An 18,849-nucleotide genomic window follows, 5' to 3' on the forward strand; every position below is an offset into this window, starting at 1 on the left:
GCCCCCCCCCCCGCCCCGCCTCCGGTCAGCGTCCTTGGCCGCTGGCGCGTTGTTGGTTTCGGGTTGTCAGGCAGCGGGCGAGGCTGCGGGCAGCGAGCAGCGGGCGGACGCGACCCGGCGGCGGTGGGGGTGCGGCTGGGCCATGCCCAGTGGCGCGGCCTGAGCCCCTCCATCTGCTGCAAGCATGAAGGACAGCGGGGACTCCAAGGACCAGCAACTTATGGTGAGACCCTTTCAGACCCTCCTCCCCGTCCCGCTCCGTGGTCTACTTCAGTCGGCCTCCAGCAGACAGAGAGTCCTGTCCCCTCGCCGCCACCCCACTGAGAGGGCAGGCAACGGCCAGGGCCGGGACTCTTCAGAGCAACTTTCCCCAAGTCCTGCAGGTTGGGTGTCAGGAAGGCACTATGGCCTTTTTAGACTTTCCTGAGCCTGAAAATTACCCCAAGTTCAACCCCACCCCACCTTTCCACCCTCCCATTGGGGATCCCGCCCCAAAGCGTGTGCAGATGAATCTCTGCTCTCTCATTCAGAAACGCCAGGCGCAGGGAGGGCTTGACCTAACTGCCCCCAGAAGGAAGGTGGGGGGTTTCCGGTTAAGCAGAGGCTACCCCAGCCCTGGTGAGGTCAGGAGTATAAACGAATCTGGGCATCACCAGTAGGAAGACAAGGGCCCCTGGTATCAGGATGGGGCCCGGAGTGCCTGGTTCTTGGGCTGCAACACAGATGTAGCACTTTCAGAGAAGTGCTAGATGCAGCTACGATGGCCCCACAGAGCCCGGGGGCCTGGGACAGATGGGGAGGTGAGAGTGGGGGCTGTGGAGGGGAAGGTCGAATTCCTGATCATCAGTGGTGCCCAGGCCAGAGCAACAAGGGGGATGATTCAGTGACCTTGAGGCCACCACCGACTGTGGGTGGGTAGGTGTCTCTCTCAGCAAGCCCCTTCCTCATCCCCGAATTTTTGAGATCTGGAGAAGGGCCTCATCACCAGAAGGTGGACAGTAAGGTAATTGGAGGATAATGTTGCCCCCAGAGTCCCCTATCTCTCAAGTGTGGGCTTGCTTCTCCAAACAGGAGCCTCGGCTCCAGCCCCCAAGCAAGCCCTGGGCTCTAGGACATCCTCTCTGCTGTTTAGAATGTGTCTCTTTGAAAATGGTTGGCCTTGGCGTGTGTTGTGTGCCCCTGGGAGCAGGGACGAAGGGTTCTCCCCTCCTGCCTGTGGGATTTGGCTGAAGAGGCCAATAAAGATGACCCCGTCAGGCAGTGTAGGTCCCTTTGAAAGTGACTTTTTTTTTTTTGAGACAGAGTTTCACTTTCTCACCCAGGCTGGAGTGAAGTGGTGCGATCTCAGCTCACTGCAACCTCCGCCTCCCAGGTTCAAGTGATTCTCCTGCCTCAGCCTCCCGAGCAGCTGGGATAATAGGCATGCACCACCATGCCCAGCTAATTTTCATATTTTTAATAAAGACGGGGTTTCACCATATTGGCCAGGCTGGTCTCAAACTCCTGACCTCAGGATCCGTCCGCCTCGGCCTCCCAAAGTGCTGGGATTACAAGCATGAGCCATCATGCCAGTCCTGAAGGAGTCTTCACTCAGCCAGAGGGCCGTTCATTCTACCCCCACACCCAGCAACAGTTTCCCTTTGATCAGCAGAACACATGTTCCCACTCTACCCAGTTCTTTAGGGAGCTTCATGCACAGGATGAGACCCATTTCGCACTAGCTGGAGGACAGACAGAGGTGGGGGCTCTAGGTGACACTCTCCTCGGTGTAGGAATGTGGTCACAGGCTGTTAGAATGATGGGGGATGTTCCCTGCTCCATCGCACCTACCAGGCCTCATCCCAAAGCCGTGCCTGCACCTACCCCTGCAGCACATCATTCACAGAAACACAGACAGGCTGCTCCAGTGCCGGTGCCCCAAGTTCAAGCCCAGGGGAGCTACGAGTGTTTTATTTGGGCATGAGGCTGAGGCAGGCTGGAGGAGCAGACAGCTCTCTCCCCTGGAGACCAGGGTTCCTGGGGAGACTCATCGACTCAGACACAGTCCAACACAGGACAACACTTGCTGTCCTCTGACCTAGGCACAGTTTTCCTTAGGACAAAGGAGGCCTGAGATGGCTGAATGCTAGAGAAGCCAGGGGCTCTTGCCTGGGGTCTCTCTAAGGCCAGCATAGTCCTCTCCCTCTAATCCCAGGGGCTTGGTTTTCCTTCCCAGGTGGCACTTCGGGTCCGGCCCATCAGCGTGGCAGAGCTGGAGGAAGGAGCTACCCTCATCGCCCATAAAGTGGATGAGCAGGTATGCAGGGCCCTGCAGCAGGAGCTACAGTACAGAGGTCTGCTCAGATGGCTCAACTCACCTGGTGAGGGCAGAAAGGGCCCCTGTGGCTTGCAGCACCATCCTTCCTCTACTCACTGAACTCTTGGCTGTGCTATTGATGACACCACCTAGGAAGGAAGCTGGGGGCCCTTCTTCCAGGAAGCCTTCCTAGATTGATCCAAGGACAACTGGGAGCTTCCCTAGCCTGGGTGGGTCCTGATCCTTTACCTTTCATATGCCCATTGCTTGACTTTCCCACCCTAATATGCCTACTACCCACAGAGCACATATGTATATGGTCGAGAGCTAAAACTCACCTCTAGGGTGTTCACATGTGGCAAAATCCTTGGCTCTCTGTTTGCAATCTTTGTCCTCATGTCACCAGGATGAGGAAGGCAGGGCACACAAGGCAATAAGTGTTTATCAAGTACCAGCAGCATGCTGGATACTGTGCTAGAAACTGGGAAACTGTGGTGAACAGAAAAGACCCTGTTCTGTCTCCATTACCTTAAGTCTAGTGTGGAGAGATGAGGCATTCATCAAAGAATTGCCTCACAAACAAACATGAGTTTGCAGCTAACAAGGGCTGCAAAGAAATGCTTAGTGGCATGAGAGTAGGTAAGAGGGGATAACACGTAAACCTGGAGGTCAGGGAGGGCTTCCTTAAGAAACTGTGCTTGACACTTTGGGAGGCCGAGGAGGGTGGATCACAAGGTCAAGAGATCAAGACCATCCTGACCAACATGGTGAAACCCAGTCTCTACTAAAAATACAAAAAATTAGCTGGGCGTGGTGGCACGTGCCTGTAGTCCCAGCTACTCGGGAAGCTGAGGCAGGATAATCGCTTAAACCCAGGAGGTGGAGGTTGCAGTGAGCCGAGATCGTGTCATTGCACTCCAATCTGAGCGACAGAGTGGGACTCTGTCTCAAAAAAAAAAAAAGAAAAGAAAAAAGAAACTGTGCTTGAGCTGAAAACATAAAGGGTGAAGAGCTCATTAGTAGTGTGCAAGAACGGAGAAATGTTGACCTGAGGGGCTTGCATGTGCAAAGGGGCTTGCATGTGGTGAGAGGGACTGCGATGCAATTGGGTAGCTGAGAAAAGGCCAGTGTGGCTTAAGGAGGAGGGAAAGGGGCAAGAGGTGTAAATGGGCTGGGCCAAACCACATACCCTGTAGACCATGGCCAGGATGTTTGTTTGGGTAGGCAGTTGAGGACTCATGCTGGGATGCACACAGGCACAGTGGTGGGGGCAACAGGGGCGGGCTTGGTGCCCAGGTAGGAGCATCATGGTGGTAGGCTGTGCTAATGGCTCAGAGAAGTTGGGTGGCACGGCACAATGCAGAGAAAGGCACACGGGAGCACCTGAGGCGCCTGGGCTCAGGTCCCACGGGCTGGACTCATGAAACCCCGTGCCCAGGATAAGCAAACCAGAGGCAGATGGCACACTTCCAATGCCTGCTTGCCTCTGGGCTCCCGAGGGCGAGGGGCCCACTCAAGCCTTTCTTCAGCAGTGATGGTGGAACTGTGGGCACAGCAGAGCCATGGGTAGCACGTCCTCATTTCTTTTCCCATATTCCTTCTTGGAAAAGGGTGGGCTTCCTCAAAGACCTTGGGGAAAGCAGGGGATGACTGGGAAGACCCTGTCTAAATGGGTCAGGCTCAGCTGGAGCAGAATGAACGCACATAAACAGTAGTTTGAGGAGTTCTGCCATTTGCCAGCTGTGCAGACTTGGGTGGGGGGCGGGGGGGCGCGGGTTGCTTCCAGGAGCTTCAGTTGCCTCATGTGTAAGTGGAGATAGATGTCATGATGCTTTCTTTAGAGGGTCTTTTAGGCTAATGTATGCACTTGCTTACCCAGTGCTTGGCACGTAGGACATTTCATAGATGTCATTTATCAACGTCTGTTAGAGACTGAAATTTCCCAGGGCTGCTGGATTGGCCCAGGAGAGGAGCCATAGAACTCAGGAAGAGAAACCTCCTTCCAGGCAAAGCCACTCTGTTTGTCCAACTTGTCCCGAAGACATCAGGTCCTTGGGGTTGGGACAATGCTGACTCTTTCTGCTACTCCTGGCTCCTAGCCTGCGTGGGGGCTGATAAAGATTAACTGGTGCTGATGGAAACGCTCCCTGTCAAGGGGACAGCCCATTGTGTGCCCACACATGGCAAACACTGGTTCCTTTCTATCCCTGCGTGTGGAGCGGGAGGGGCTCCCTCTCTGGGTCTGGCGTAATCCAGCCAAGATACACCTCCACCTCTGAGAAGGCCTCCGAGCTGGGCGGTTCTAACAGGGCTGCTCCTCTGTCAGCTGGAGGTGCAGAGAGTCTTGTCTGGGTTGATACTGAGGAGGGCTCTCCATGCAAACTTCCTGTGGGCTTCTGGCCCTAAGCTCCTTCTGTCCCCAGTGGGTTCAAAGATTGGCTTGCACCAGGGACCCAGCCCAGCCCTTCTAATGGAGGACTGCAGTTTAGGAGCAGTCATAACTACCAGGCTGGGACTCTCCTAATAACAAATGGACATGGACCCCCCTTACCCTTGACCCCGACCTGACCAGTCCCCCCACCTCCTGACCTTCACCCGACTCCAGTGGCTCTGTAGCTCGCCCACAGCCCTGGCCCACAGGGAGGCTCGGGGGTCCAGTCCTCATCAGCTTCACTGATGGGGCCTCTGTCATTCCTCCTAAGGCCTGGAGGCCCCATGGGCAAGTGGGTGTATCTGGGAGCTGAGCCAGGACATGTGTATCCTGAGTGGGGAGAGGTAGACTGGGGATGCAGGAACCCACTGGGCTGGGCCACCATGAGGGGTCCTAGGACAGCCTGCTTTAGTCTAGGCATTGTTCTCCTGGGGACACTTCAAATGAGGGAGATTGTGGCAATGAGGCTTGGCAGAAGGGGACATTCCCACAGATGGAGGGTCCTCTGGAATAGGAGCCCAGGGTGCTTGGATTCTGGGGAAGCTGGAGTTCGGATTTGGATTTTTTTTTTTTTTCTTTTTTCTTGAGATGGAGTCTCACTCTGTCACCTAGGCTGGAGTGCAGTGGTATGATCTTGGCTCACTGCAACCTCTGCCTCCCAGGTTCAAGCAATTCTCCTGCCTCAGCCTCCCATGTAGCTGGGATTACAGGCGCGTGCCACCATGCCCGGCTATTTTTTCTAATTTTAGTTGAGACGGGGTTTCACTATGGTGACCGGGCTGGTCTCGAACTCCTGACCTCAAGTGATCCACCCACCTTGGCCTCCTAAACTATTGGGACTATAGGCGGGCACCATCTCGCCCAGCTGGTTTGGATATTTTTTTTTTTTTTTTTTTTTTTTTTTTTTTTTTTTTTTTTTTTTTTTTGAGACGGGAGTCCGCCGCTGTCGGCCCAGGCTGGAGTGCCAGTGGCCGGATCTCAGCTCAGGCAAGCTCCACCTCCCGGCGTCACGCCATTCTCCTGGCCTCAGCCCTCCCGAGTAGCTGGGACTACTGGCGCGCGCCCAACTCGCCCGGCTAGTTTTTGTATTTTTTAGTAGAGTACGGCGTTTCGCCGTGTTGCGTTAGGTTGGTCATCGGATCTCCTGAGCCTCGCGGGATCCACCGTCTCCGCCTCCCAAATGCTGCGCGATTACAGGGCTTGAGCCACGCGCGCCGGCCGACAACGCCCGAGACTGGATTTTTAATGGGGATAGTCCAGGTGCCTTGGAAGGCCTGTGATTCCAGGGCCCCATTCAATTCCATTAGTAGTCACAATGCCTTCTTTAGAGGGTCCCTGTGGTTAACGTAGGCACAGTGCATAACACAGTGCCTGGCACGTGTCTACATAGGGGTTAATAAATGTGAATGTATCTCAAGGGCTGAAATATGGGATGGTTTCGGGTCCCAGAGGTAAACAAAACCTGGCCCTTGAGCCTTCCTGCTCCCTCTTCCTGTGTCAGAGCGCTCAGGACAGTTCCCAAATGGACACCTCAGTGTGTGTGTGTGTGTGTGTGTGTGTGTGTGTGTGTGTGTGTGCGCGCGCCTGGAAGTATGGTAGGAGTTCCATGTCTTAGTAGCTCCTGGGGTGAGATCAGACCCTAATGCATAAACACAGGAAGTGGGGAAGCACCAGGTGGGCCTGGTTTAATTTACCTCTGGGGCCCGAGAGGAGCCAGGGACAGCCTGAGAGGCTGGTGGGGCCCCAGCATTCCAGGTGGGGGAAAAAACTACAGACCAAACAGCCACCTCCTCCGTCCCCCATCCCTCCCAAAGCCTGCAGCCCGTGGGCCCTCCTCCCAGCTCTCCCAGGCTGTGTTTGTCTGCAGGATTTAAGTCAACTGACCATGTGTATAATCCCATCATTAGCATTTATCTGCTGGAAGTCCAACTGCCATCCCCCTCCACTCCCGAGGTGCTGTGGAGCCAGGTAAGGGCTCCCACCAGGCCCAACTGTGGGGCCGGAGCCAGGAGGGCAGGGTGAGAGTGGGAAGGGAAAGAGGAGTGAAGGCAGAAGGGCCACCGGGGGACATCGGGCCGGACAGTGCGAGTCCTGGGATGGAAAGGAGAAATGGAGGCAAGAGGAGCCCTGGGCTCCCGAGAACAGGGCTACACAGCCCGGGACCGGGAACCAGAGCACCCAGGCTTTCTCAGCCCTGCCATGTCATCCTGGCTGCATACTGGTGGGGAGGTTGAAACCCTCCCTGGGCACTCTGCTTCCTCATCAGAAGACAGGAGAACAGGAAACCTGCCCCACCCACCCTGAGAGCTGTCGAGAGGATTAAAGGAGATAATATAAGGGGGGTGCTGCAGCCTCGCAACTGGGAGGCTGTTGGGAAAGATACATAAAGTATAAGGTGACAGATGTCAGCCCGAGCCTGGGAGTGCTGTGGGAACAGCTGTCTTTAGCCCACCTGCCTGCCTGGGGGCAGCGAGGTGGGAAACTCCCTGCACACCGACCATCTGGACGCTGCTTGGCCCTGTTGCCCGAAGAGCTGAGCTGGGGGAGGGGGTTGGGATTCTTTACCTCTCCCCGCTTAGCCACCCTGCTGTGTCCCCAGCCCCTCCCAGCCCCAGGCAGCCACTAAAGTACTGTCCATCTCCATATTGCCCATTCTGGGCATTTAATGTGAATGGAATCATGTAGTATGTGGTCCTAATATTTTTTTTTTTTTTTTTTTTTTTTTTGATACACAGTCTGGCTTTGTCACCCAGGCTGGAATGCAGTGGCGCTATCTCGGCTCACTGCAACCTCTGCCTCCCGGGTGCTAGTGAGTCTTCTGTCTCAGCCTCCCGAGTAGCTGGGATTACAGGTGTGTGCCACCATGTCTGGCCAATTTTGTATTTTTAGTAGAGATGGGTTTCATCATGTTGGCCAGGCTGGTCTCAAACTCCTGACTTCAAGTAATCCACCTGCCTTGGCCTCCCAAAGTGCTGGGATTACAAGCATAAGCCACTGTGCCCGACTGGTCCTAATGTTTTTGAAGTTCAAGTTCATTTACATTATAGCTCCTACCAGAACTTCATTCCTTTTTTTTTTTTTAAGAGATGGGGGTCTCACTTTGTCACTGCCACCTTGAATTCCTGGGCTCAAAGAATCCTCCCACCTCAGCCTCCTGAGTAGCTGGGACTATAGGCACATGCCACAATGCCCAGTCGATTTTTAATTTTTAGTAGAGATGGGATCTGGCCATCTTGCCCAGGCTGGTCTCAAACCCCTGGGCTCAAGCAATTCTACTGCCTTGGCCTCCCAAAGTGCTGGGATTGCAGGTGTGAGCCACTGTATCCAGTCACCTGAACTTCACTCCTTTTGCTGAATAATGTCCGAGGTGTGGATTCATTGTGTTTTGTTTATCTTTTCATCAGTTGATGGGCCTGTGGGTTGTTCTCACTTTTTGGCTGTTGTGCATAATCCTCTAGGTTGCAAGGATCCTTCCACTCAGCATCTGGATGGGTACAAGGAAGGGTGCTTGTTAACATGCAGATTTATGGGCCCATTTCCCCCCAGATTCTGACTCTGTGCGTGTGGGAAGTGCCTGAGAATCTGCATTTTTATAAGCTCCCTGGGTGACTCTGGGGAAGGTATCTGCAGACCCTTTGAGAGACACAGCCCTAGTATATTCTCGGTTATACATGCTCCCCATCCTAAGCCTCCAGGTCTCAGAATCCTATAACAAGGTGGGGATCTGACCAGGACATCGGCCAGGCGTGGCTGTGTCCTAAGCAGCCAGCTGGGCATAAAGCTAAGCTTTATGAGCTCAGCAGGGTCAACTTTGGCCTTCTCCATCCAGCCTGAAGGCTGACAGGCCCCAGGGACACCCTTCCTGGGATAAACGTTGCCTTTACTGAGGACTCCCAGGATGGTATGTTTACAACTAGAAACATGACTAGCAACAAATTCTCCTTTAAAACAACAACAAAACAAAACAAAACCAAAACAAAAAAACAAAACCAGAAACAGCCTTACAAGTGTGCTATCCACCTAGAATCAGGTTTTGTTATGGTTTGTTTTTACCTGTAGGAATGAAGGGGCTGTGACCTGGCCCCCTGGGCTGCAGATAACGCCAGAGCCAGATTCTCTGCTGAGGCTTCCTGAGTAGGATGCGGGTATTGATATAATATGATTTCTTCTCTCAAGGCTACAGCCCTGTTGGTCCTCCTGACTTCTAACCGGGAAAAACTTGAGGCCCAGAGAAACGTTGGAGCTTCCTAAAAGTCACACAGCAATGTCAAACGGAGCCTCATTTGTGGCACCCCTCCCTCAGAGATTTTTGCCATTAGCCTTGGAGGCTGCAGGAGGAGTGATCTAAGTCAGTGGTTCTCAACCAGGGCGATTTTGCCCCCAGGAACACTTGGCAGTGTCACAACCAGGGGGAAGGGTGCGACTGGCATCTAGTGGGTAGCGGCCAGGGATGCTGCTCAACATTCTACAATGCACAGAACTGCCCCCACAGCAAAGAATGATCCAGCCCAAAATGTCAACAGTGCCAAGCCTGAGAAAGCCTGGTCCGTGCTCAGCCATTTGAGGGCCAGAAAGAATCCTGTTAAAACTGCAGAGCTGATAAATGCAGCTGCAGCTTAGTAGTGTGACATGCTATGTGCAAAGTATTTCTCACCTAGGAGATGCTTGGGATGAGCCTGGTCCCCTGATGGGGATGCAGCTTATGGATGAGACCTCCTTTCCCTGGCCTGAGGCCCCCACTTCCCTACAGGATCTTGAGTTTCCAGGCTCAAAGACTCCAACTCCATCTGGAACTCTGGAAAGGTCAAAATCTACATTGAACTAAGAGCAGGGCTGGGAGAGGAGGCCATGGAGGTGGAGTCTCAAGCCAGAGCCTCTGCTGAGTTGGAAGCCTGGAGCTGCAGCGGCAGATGGGCTTGGAGGGGCAGAGCTCTGGCATGAAGCTGCCCGCCTCCCATGTGAGCAAAGTTCCCATTGAAACCTCCCAGGGACAGGTGCCCAGTGTGCAGCCAGCATGAGAATGCATTCCCCGGGAGGCCGTGAGAGAGAATGCCCACGCTCAGCCCACCTGCTTAAGGCTGGGGGAGGGGCTGGCCGAAGCCCCACCTGGGGTGTGGCAACCCTCAGCTCCCTATGGCAGGTGGGCCTGCCTTGGATGTCGTATTAGTTTGCAAGCTGCTGTAGCAAAGTGCCACACACTGGGTGGCTTCAACAACAGCCACCTACTGTCTCACAGTTCTGGAGGCGGAAGTCCACAGCCCACATGGCAGCAGGGAACGGTTTGCTCCAGGCCTCTCTCCTTGGCTTTATATTTATTGATTGATTTATGGAACACAGTCTCACTCCCTGGCCCAGGCTGGAGTGCAGTGGCACGATCTCAGCTCACTGCAACCTCTGCCTCCTGGGTTCAAGGGATTCTCATGCCTCAGCCTCCCAAGTAGCTGGGACTATAGGCGCCCGCCACCACGCCCAGCTAATTCTTGTACTTTTAGTAGAGATGGGATTTTGTCATGTTGGCCAGGCTGCTCTTGAACTCCTGACCTCAGGTGATCCACCCACCTCGGCGTCCCAAAGTTCTGGGATTACAGGCGTGAGCCACCGTGCCTGGCTCCCCTTGGCTTTAGATGAGCATCTTCTCCCTGTGTCTCTTCCTAGTGGCTTCCCTCTATGCAGATCTGTGCCCAAATTTCCCCTTTTTGTAACGACGCTCGTCATAGTGGATAAAGGGCCCACCCTGCTCCAATATGACCTCATCCTTCCTCAACTGATTACACCTGCAACAACTCCATTTCCAAATAAGGTCACATTCTAAGGCACTGGGCATTAGGACTTCACAACATGAAATCTGGGGGGGGGGGCACAGTTCCACCTATGACAAGCGAGTGTTCCCTCCCAGCCAGGCAGCTGTTTGTCCACTCGTGCACTTGGAGAGGCATGGTGGGCAGGCTGGGTTCTGAGACCCACAGCTCTGAATCTGCCCAGCTCTGCACTTGGCAGTACAGCTTTAGGTAATTTACTTAACCCAACCGATTCCTCATCTCCAGGCAAGCAATAATAAGAGTGTCCTCTCTTTTTTTGTTTATTTTTGTTTTTTTGAGACAGAGTCTCGCTCTGTCACCCAGGCTGGAGTGCGGTGGCATAATTTTGGCTCACTGTAACCTCTGCATCTCAGATTTAAGTGATTCTCCTGCCTCAGCCTCCCAAGTAGCTGGGACTACAGGAGCGTGCCACCATGCCCGGCTAATTTTTGTATTTTTAGTAGAGATGGGGTTTTGCCATGTTGGCCAGGCTGGTCTCGAACTCCTGACCTCAAGTGATACACCCACTTCAGCCTCCCAAAGTTCTGGGATTACAGGCATGAGCCACTGCGCCTGGCAAGAGTGCCCACTCTTAAGCTGTCAGGGAAAACACATGCCAAGCTGTTGGCACTGTGCCTGGCACAATCACCACTCCCCATAAATGGCAGCTTTATTCAGCACACGTCCCTTGGACATCTGCTGTGTGCCAACCAGGGGAGTCTTTAGAGGGAGGCTCAGAGGATGTAGAGGAGCCTCCCTGAGTAGGGACTGCCTGTGCTCATGGGGGTGGGGGCTGCCTGGGTGGGTGAGGTACTCGTGTGCTGGCCTCTGTGGATGCACACATCAGTTCTCAGGTCTGTGCAGTGAAGATCCCTGGCATGGAGGATGGAAGGTGAAGCTGCAGCCCTCTCTTCCCAACCCTGTGTTTCTCACAAGAAACCCCAGTGATCTGAGCTGAGAACCAGTGCCACAGCCTGCCCATCGCTTCTTTTTCTTGCTCATGTAATTGTCCAAAATTCTCTCTCCATTCCACATCTCTCATTCTTTAGGACTCAATGCTAGTGCCACCTCTTCCAGGAAGTCTTCCTCTAGGTGTGGGATTAGGTGCCTTCCTGTACTCCCACACTTTCCTGGTTATTGAAATGATCCTTGAGTGTCGGAAGGCAGGAAACCTGGGCTCCCTTTGCACTCTCTCTCTGGAACCTTGCTCAGCAAGTGTGTTGACCTGGCCTGAACACCCCGTGCTGGTCTCCCGGGCAGCTCAGAGCACCTGTCCCCACCCCTCCCCAGCTCAGCTTCAGCTCACCTGGTGGAGGGGCACAAGGGCTCCATTGTGTGCTAGAGGGGACAGGAATAGGGTGATGCTCTCGAGGGTGGGGTAGGGGTTGGAGCCCAGACAGATGGAACCCAGACAAAGCCCTCTTTAAGCGGGGATCGTGGCAGCTGTCCTGACTGTACTACAGGAGCCTGGTTAGCTAAAGGAACCAAATGCCCAGGACACCGTGAACTTGGCAGTGTCTGGAGGTTGTCTGAAGGTCATGGGTGGGATGGTCATTGGTGCATGCCGCTCACCCTCTCTAGCACTGAAGGCCCCTCTCCCAGGGGGTGCTCTTCAGGCCACTGGTCCTGCCTGTGTCCACAGGACCACTGGCATTGAGATAAGAGTGGGAGCAGCTGGCTGGGTTCTGGTTGCGTCCCATAGGAACCTGTACTGGGGAACTCGGAGCCAGGTTTTACCTTCAGTCGGGTCAGACACTAGAGCAGGGCTCATGCTGCTAGTTTTGGGGCCTGGGACAGGGTCCAGATCCTGGAAGAGGCTCACTGTGACCACCTAGCTTTTGATCAGCTGGCAGGGAGCCTGAGTGAGTGGCCTCATTCTTGTCCCCGCACAAAGCTCCCTGGTCCGTCCTATCTAGAGCTCTCTCCTGTAGCTGGCTGACCTGGAATCCCATCTGATTGGGAAAGACTTCCACATGAGGCTGCCAGGGTCAGGCCTCCTGGAAAGCCGCCTCCCTCTCCCCTCCTCCACTGAGAATCCCAGAAGGGGCCTTGCCGGATACCTGGTGGTGATAGGTTAGTTTCGATGCAATGAGCACAGGTGTGAACCTACCCTAGGAGTCCAGGTGGTGAAGGAAGGGGGTTTGACCCAGGGCACACGTAGAATGCTGTGGGAGTCTGGTGGGAGCCCCAGGGCTGTCATCCTCCTGGGACTGGGCGTCCTAAATCTGCGAGCTCGATCTGGGTGGACCCAGAGGGACCTACAAGGACCTCCTGGATCCACGGAGCCCGGCTGTGCTCACAGCTCTGCTGCCTGCTGCCCCCTCACCACCTCTCCTCACCCCGGAGCGGCCACCCCTCATGCCTTATCTGTTCCCAAGCCCTTTTTGGGACTGTCACCAGCCCTGGCTCCCCTGCTGACCCAGGAAGGAAGCATAACCCCTGTCTCTGCTTCCATGGGGCACCGCTATAACAGCCCACCCTCCTCAGCACCCTGCCCGCTGTTAGGACTTGGTTTACCTCCTCGGACAGTATCTTATTCCCGGTTGAATTAGGTCAGGCTAATGCACACTGTGGGTGTTGGGGCTTCCTGGAATTACAGGAACTACTGAGGGACGGGGTGGGAACTCCCCTACCTACCCCACCCCACAAGGCCCCCCTGGGAGCAGGGGTGGAAGTGTGTGCGTGAGAGGTGGTTTAGGAGGGTAGGCGGGGTGCCAGCCAGGACCCAGACTGCCAGGCCCCAGTCCTGGCTCTGCGATTTCCTAGCAACATGACTTTGTGCCTCAACTTCCCCGTCTGAGAATCACCATCGTGATGACTCAAGGTGAAGGGTTCGGTTACGATGATCATGGTGATTCTGTGCTGGGAGGAGGGGCTGGGAATGAAGGCTGCCCATGCCCTACCTCCCTCGCCCCTTCCCTCCCACTGAAGGAGGGGACCCATGAGACACGCTTGCTGGCTGAGGCTGCCGTCATGCACTCCGTTCAGCACCCATGGCCCCAGGGAGTGTCCTCCCTTCTCATGAAGAGCACAGTGGTGGTGGCTCGTTTTCCCCTGGCTGGCACGAGCCCGGACCCCAGGGAGCCCAGGCATCCCCAGGCACAGAGCAGCATTTAGAGGTGCCAGCTGCTTCTCAGGGGGCACCTCCATGGTGCAGTGGTTGGGGGTGGTGCATGAGAAGGACAGGGACTATGGTTCAAAGGGACCTCAGGCAGGTGCAGGGCCTGTGGAATCCCAATGACCTTCTCCATGGTGAGGGTGGGGTTGTGGGCCTCGACTTGATGGCAGAGTCATGGGTGCGGGCAGCAGGTGGCCACTCTCAGTCTCCACCCCTGCCCTCTTAACAGCCCCTTGAACAAAGACTGTTGAGCTCTCGGCACATGCCCAGCTCTGTGCCCAAGCACGTTACACGTTGTTCCAGGGTCTTCCCAGCCTGCAGGTGGATCATGCTGCTGTCCCATCTGACAGCGGAGGAGACGGAGGCTCAGGCAGGTTACACCCAGGCCTGACCGCCAATACGAGGTCACAAAGGCCTCAGCGCCTGCACTGATTCTCCTCTGCTGCCCCTGCTCCCCTCATCCTAAATCCTCCAAACTCACGCCCTCCCACGCGTCTTTGAATGTCTCCCGTTATTTCCACGAGTCTGGCATTGACTCTGTCCCCACCCCTACCCTAGACTAGGGCCCCCAGCAAGGATGCAGCGTCCTTCCTCTGCATCTCTGCATAGAGCTCGGGACAAGGCTCAGCACACACCAAGGGCACAGGGGCAGAGGCGGGGTCAGAGTGGAAAATGGGTCCCTCAGTCACCTTTGGAGGAGGGGAAGAACCCGGCCAGGACCCTTCTGTGTCTCAACACACATGCCAGGAGGTGTGCACACCTGCACACACACACACACACAGTGCTGCCACTCCTACCCTGCAGGGAGGGGAGCCCCAGCTGGGATTGGCCCACCCATGCCCTGTCCTGGCTGCCAGCCCAAGCCCCTCTTTCCCCCTTCCACTCCCAGCTCAGGCTCAAAGCTGCAAAGGGCCACTGGTGCAGTTCCCTCACCCCTCTCAGTCGCGAGCAGAGCTCCCCAAGCCCAGCGTGCTGACCTCACCCCCACCCAGCTACCTGTGACTCTTTGCCCTGCCCCAGGGTCTGCCCTGGAGGGGTGAGGCGGGGCAGGCAGGGCTGTAGCGAGGTGGACAGGAGTCAGTGGACTTTGAACTCAGAGCCTGGTTGGCACCCTGGGTCTCCCCTTGCTGATGTGTGACGACCTGGGGGGTGTGACTCCTTTGGACCCTGATTTCCTCATCTGTAAGGTGGGAGTCATAGCTGGCCTTAGCCTGGGGTCATGGCTGGGGTTGAAATAGACTGTGTGAGGCCAGGCATGGTGGCTCATGCCTATAATCCCAGCACTTTGGAAGGCCGAGGCGGGTGGATCACTTGAGGTCAGGAGTTTGAGACCAGCCTGGCCAACATGGAGAAACCCCATCTCTACTAAAAATACAGGTGGCATGCGCCTGTAGTCCCAGGTACTTGGGAGGCTATGGCTGGAGAATCGCTGAACCCAGGAGGTGGAGGTGGCAGTGAGCTGAGATCACGCCACTGCACTCCAGCCTAGACAACGAGCAAGACTCCGTCTTAAAAATAAGTACATAAATAAAAGACACTGTGTGTGTGGGTGCTTGCAACAGGTCCTGACACAAAATGAACCCTGACAGATGCTCTCCATTCTGCTGTTGCTCCTCTTTGGCAGAGGCCGCGTGGGGGGTGGTGTTGCAGTGAGGGGCAGGCCCCCAGGGTAGCCTGGGCATCACCTGTGTGTGCTCTGCTCCCCTGGGGCTGCACCGGCCTTGCAGGGGTAATTGCTTGTTGTCAGGAAGGTGTCCCCTTTGGGTATCCAAGGCCAGGTGATGGCAAGCCTGACCCGACACGGGAAAGCTGAATAGGACAGGTTTGGGTTGTGGCTCTGAGACCTACCTCCAGTGGGACCTGGGACCTGGACTTCGGCCTCTGGCCCCTCCCACCCCTTGCCCACGTCCTGGGCTAGGGTCAGAGCCCAGATGGGCTTTGTTACCTCTGATCGACAAAGGGGTTAACTTTGTTAATCCCTGAGGGTTGACCTCATGGGGACCTGGGGATCCCAGGTGACCGTGGGTCTCCCTCCGGGGACCTTTGCAGATGGTGGTTCTCATGGACCCAATGGAGGATCCCGATGACATCCTGCGGGCACATCGCTCCCGGGAGAAGTCCTACCTGTTCGACGTGGCCTTTGACTTCACTGCCACCCAGGTGAGGGAGGGCCTGGGCTGAAGACATGCAGGAGCCCCTCCCCACCCTTAGCCCCACTCAGGAGGGGCCCTCCAGGGTCCCTGCCTTTGAACCTCAGCCTCCACTCCACCTGCTCACCCTCTGTTCCTTGAGCCCTCCCCATTCAGGAAAGTTCTCATACACACAAGGCCCACACACCTGGCCTCTTACACGGATGCACTGGCGTTGGCACTCAGACACCACCCTACATGGGACACCTCGCTTGGCTCCTACCGAGCCAGAAAAGGAGCTTGAAGGCCATCTGGTGCGAGGACAGGGACAGAGGGTGGGTTCGGCGAAGCTGACACCCTCCTCGGGGACCCCCATTTTGCCCATCTGCGGGATGCTTCCAGGAACAGGTGTGATGCATCCTCAGGGCTGGGGGCCAGGAGGCAGCTGTGCAGGGAGGCGTCTCAGGTGTCCTGGGCTCTCTTTCAGCCTGGCGTCCTCCACCGTGAGTGTAAGCAGAGACATTCCCTCCCCCACCCCACCCCCCACCCCCACTCACCTTGGGGCTGGGGCTCCAGGGACAGAACCCTCTCCTATCAGAGGTCAGGACGAGCCAGTGGGTGCCTGTGCTGTGCCCCGCCTGTGTCCCGGCCCCGACAGGCTTCCTTCCTCACAGGAGATGGTGTATCAGGCCACCACCAAGAGCCTCATCGAAGGCGTCATCTCAGGCTACAATGCCACTGTCTTTGCCTATGGCCCCACAGGTGAGGGGAATGCCCAGACTGTGGGCGAGGACTGCAGTGCTCCTGTAATCCCCATCACCCTCCAACTAGTCCGACCCCAGCTGGGGCAGGAATCAAGGATGTGGTCGCTCCAAATCTTACCCAGGGCCCTCCAGCCCCAGAAGCCCCATCCCGAGCCAGGAACATCATCCTCCCTGCTCCCCACCACCTCCCTGGCCGTCTGAGAGGGCCCAGCCTTGAGGACAAACCCTAGTTTCCAGGAGTGCCTGCCCAGCAAGGCCTCCCTCCCAACTCCACCCTGGTCACCCTCCACCTTGGTCTGCCCCAGGCTGTGGGAAGACCTACACCATGCTGGGCACAGACCAGGAGCCCGGCATTTACGTTCGGACCCTCAATGACCTCTTCCGTGCCATCGAGGAGACCAGCAATGACATGGAGTATGAGGTCTCCATGTCCTACCTGGAGGTGAGTCCCCCAGCCTAGGCTCATATGGGGCTGGCCTACCTCCCTGGGGCTGGTCACTGGGCAGCTTCCCAGGGCGCTCATCACTGCTGCCCTCCCACATGCCTATTGTGAGCTCCACTTTACAAACATTGCAGGCTCATCAGAGAGGTTAGGCAACTAGACCAATGTCACACAGTAAGCGAGGGGGCGGGGATTCAAACTCCGGACCCTGCAGCTTCTGCCCTGTGCCAGGCTCACCACCTCACCATCTTCACGGGCCCATTCCTTAGAGCAGACCCTGTCTGCCCTGCCAGGCTGCCTCCAGCGACTCTGTGTGTGTGAGTACAGTGAAAACTGAACATATACATACAGGCTGGAACCTATGGGCCTTTGCCACCCAGCCACAGCCTCCTGGTGCCCACCCCGTGGGAGTACTATCACCAGACAGTGATGGGATATCAGGGGCTGGGGAGACACACAGAGTCCAGAAGAGGTGGGAGGCTAGACTTCGTCTGGCTCCTCCGGGAGCTGATAATCTCCTGGGTGACATCTTAAGGAGGCAGTGAGGCAGAGCACCAGCAGCTGCTGGCCAACAAGGTGTTGATTCAGCCAGCAAGACTCGCTTTATGGGGTGGGGGTGCCCCCAGAAAGAGCACAGGGGTTGCCTAGCAATGAACAGGGCTCCTCACCGGGTGGGGGAAAGGGGTTCTGGTCATTGGTCAGGTCCCCATGCAACTAGGTCAATGTCACACAGTAAGTGAGGGGGGGGTTTCAAACTCAGGGTGCTGCCCGGTGCCCACCCTGTCTGGAAAGGAGTGATCCTTGGTTTTGAAGCCTCCTGTAACCATGGCTCCAGCAGCCCGATGTTTCCTGTGGATGCTAAAGCCCTTGACCCCATAGGAAAGAAAGGGCCTTTCTTCCTAGTCAGGGCTCTTCTGAGAGGAGCCTGGGCTCAGGAAGTGTGAACTCTCGTCCCTTTCTTACACAAAAGGAAAGGGGACTCGGCCTTGACCTTGATCTCTTGCCCTTAGACTCCCTTCACCCATCCCTCCCCGAACTGTCCCATCAGATCTACAATGAGATGATCCGGGACCTGCTGAACCCCTCCCTGGGCTACCTGGAGCTGCGGGAGGACTCCAAGGGGGTGATCCAGGTGGCCGGCATCACCGAAGTCTCCACCATCAATGCCAAGGAGGCGAGTTTTGTATGGCCAGCCAGGAGCCACTGAGAGGAAGCTCACCGCCTGAGGGGCAGGAGGGGCAGGGACTGAAGCCACGGAGCTGCTGCCCACTCAGTTGAGGCTGGGACAGATAGGCAGAACCCTGAGTGGCAGCAAGGAGGGGACTCACACTTGCCCCAGTGCCCCCACCACGCTGACCCTGGGAGGGTAACCAGGCAACACTGCCTCTCCATTTACCCAGAGACCCTGTCCTCCAGAGAGCCAAGCTCACCCCAGGCCTCTCGGCGCATGGAGCCCAGCCCATTCCAGCCTGCCCTTTCCCAACCGCTCAGAAGTAGGACCCTCCCTGCCAGCCCCCTCAGGCTCCTCTCTGCTGGAGCATCTCCAGCAGTCGCTAAGAGCTGCCTCTCCTCCCTCCCACCCAGATCATGCAGCTGCTGATGAAGGGGAACCGGCAGAGGACCCAGGAGCCCACGGCTGCCAACCAGACGTCCTCCCGCTCCCACGCAGTGCTGCAGGTGGCCGTGCGCCAGCGCAGCCGGGTCAAGAACATCTTGCAGGAGGTGCGGCAGGGCCGCCTGTTCATGATCGACCTGGCTGGCTCGGAGCGTGCCTCCCAGGTGAGGCTGGGACCTGGGCTGGGCAGAGGAGGGAGGGCTGACCCAAGGAGGAGCGGAGGGCAGGGACGGTGACTCCCATGCGAGGCCAGCAC

The 18,849-nt window shown here is 56.3% G+C and overlaps 1 protein-coding gene and 1 long non-coding RNA gene across 4 annotated transcripts in view; one reads left to right on the top strand and one right to left on the bottom strand.

Moving 5' to 3' along the window:
* The first annotated feature begins 22 nt into the window (after positions 1–22).
* Positions 23–18,849, top strand: part of KIF19 (kinesin family member 19) — a 29,628-nt gene continuing 10,801 nt past the window's right edge. The window contains exons 1-7 of one of the 3 annotated variants that reach the window (XM_017884823.1): positions 23–223; positions 2,216–2,296; positions 15,693–15,803; positions 16,447–16,534; positions 16,842–16,978; positions 18,027–18,152; positions 18,563–18,757. In XM_017884823.1, coding sequence (XP_017740312.1) covers positions 185–223; positions 2,216–2,296; positions 15,693–15,803; positions 16,447–16,534; positions 16,842–16,978; positions 18,027–18,152; positions 18,563–18,757 — 777 coding nt within the window. In that variant the 5' untranslated portion in view covers positions 23–184. Of the gene's footprint in view, positions 224–2,215; positions 2,297–10,652; positions 10,736–15,692; positions 15,804–16,446; positions 16,535–16,841; positions 16,979–18,026; positions 18,153–18,562; positions 18,758–18,849 lie in introns of those variants that run through there. The other 2 variants (XM_017884824.1, XM_017884826.1) reach the window with 2 other exon arrangements.
* Positions 7,990–10,395, bottom strand: LOC108537410 (uncharacterized). The gene is made up of 4 exons (XR_001887801.1): positions 10,287–10,395; positions 9,382–9,522; positions 8,781–8,974; positions 7,990–8,211 (listed from the first exon to the last, which is right to left on the bottom strand). It is a non-coding gene; the product is annotated as an uncharacterized LOC108537410 (long non-coding RNA).

Source organism: Rhinopithecus bieti, unplaced genomic scaffold (assembly GCF_001698545.2).
Source record: "Rhinopithecus bieti isolate Rb0 unplaced genomic scaffold, ASM169854v2 scaffold_13400, whole genome shotgun sequence".
NCBI classification, from domain to species: domain Eukaryota; kingdom Metazoa; phylum Chordata; class Mammalia; order Primates; family Cercopithecidae; genus Rhinopithecus; species Rhinopithecus bieti.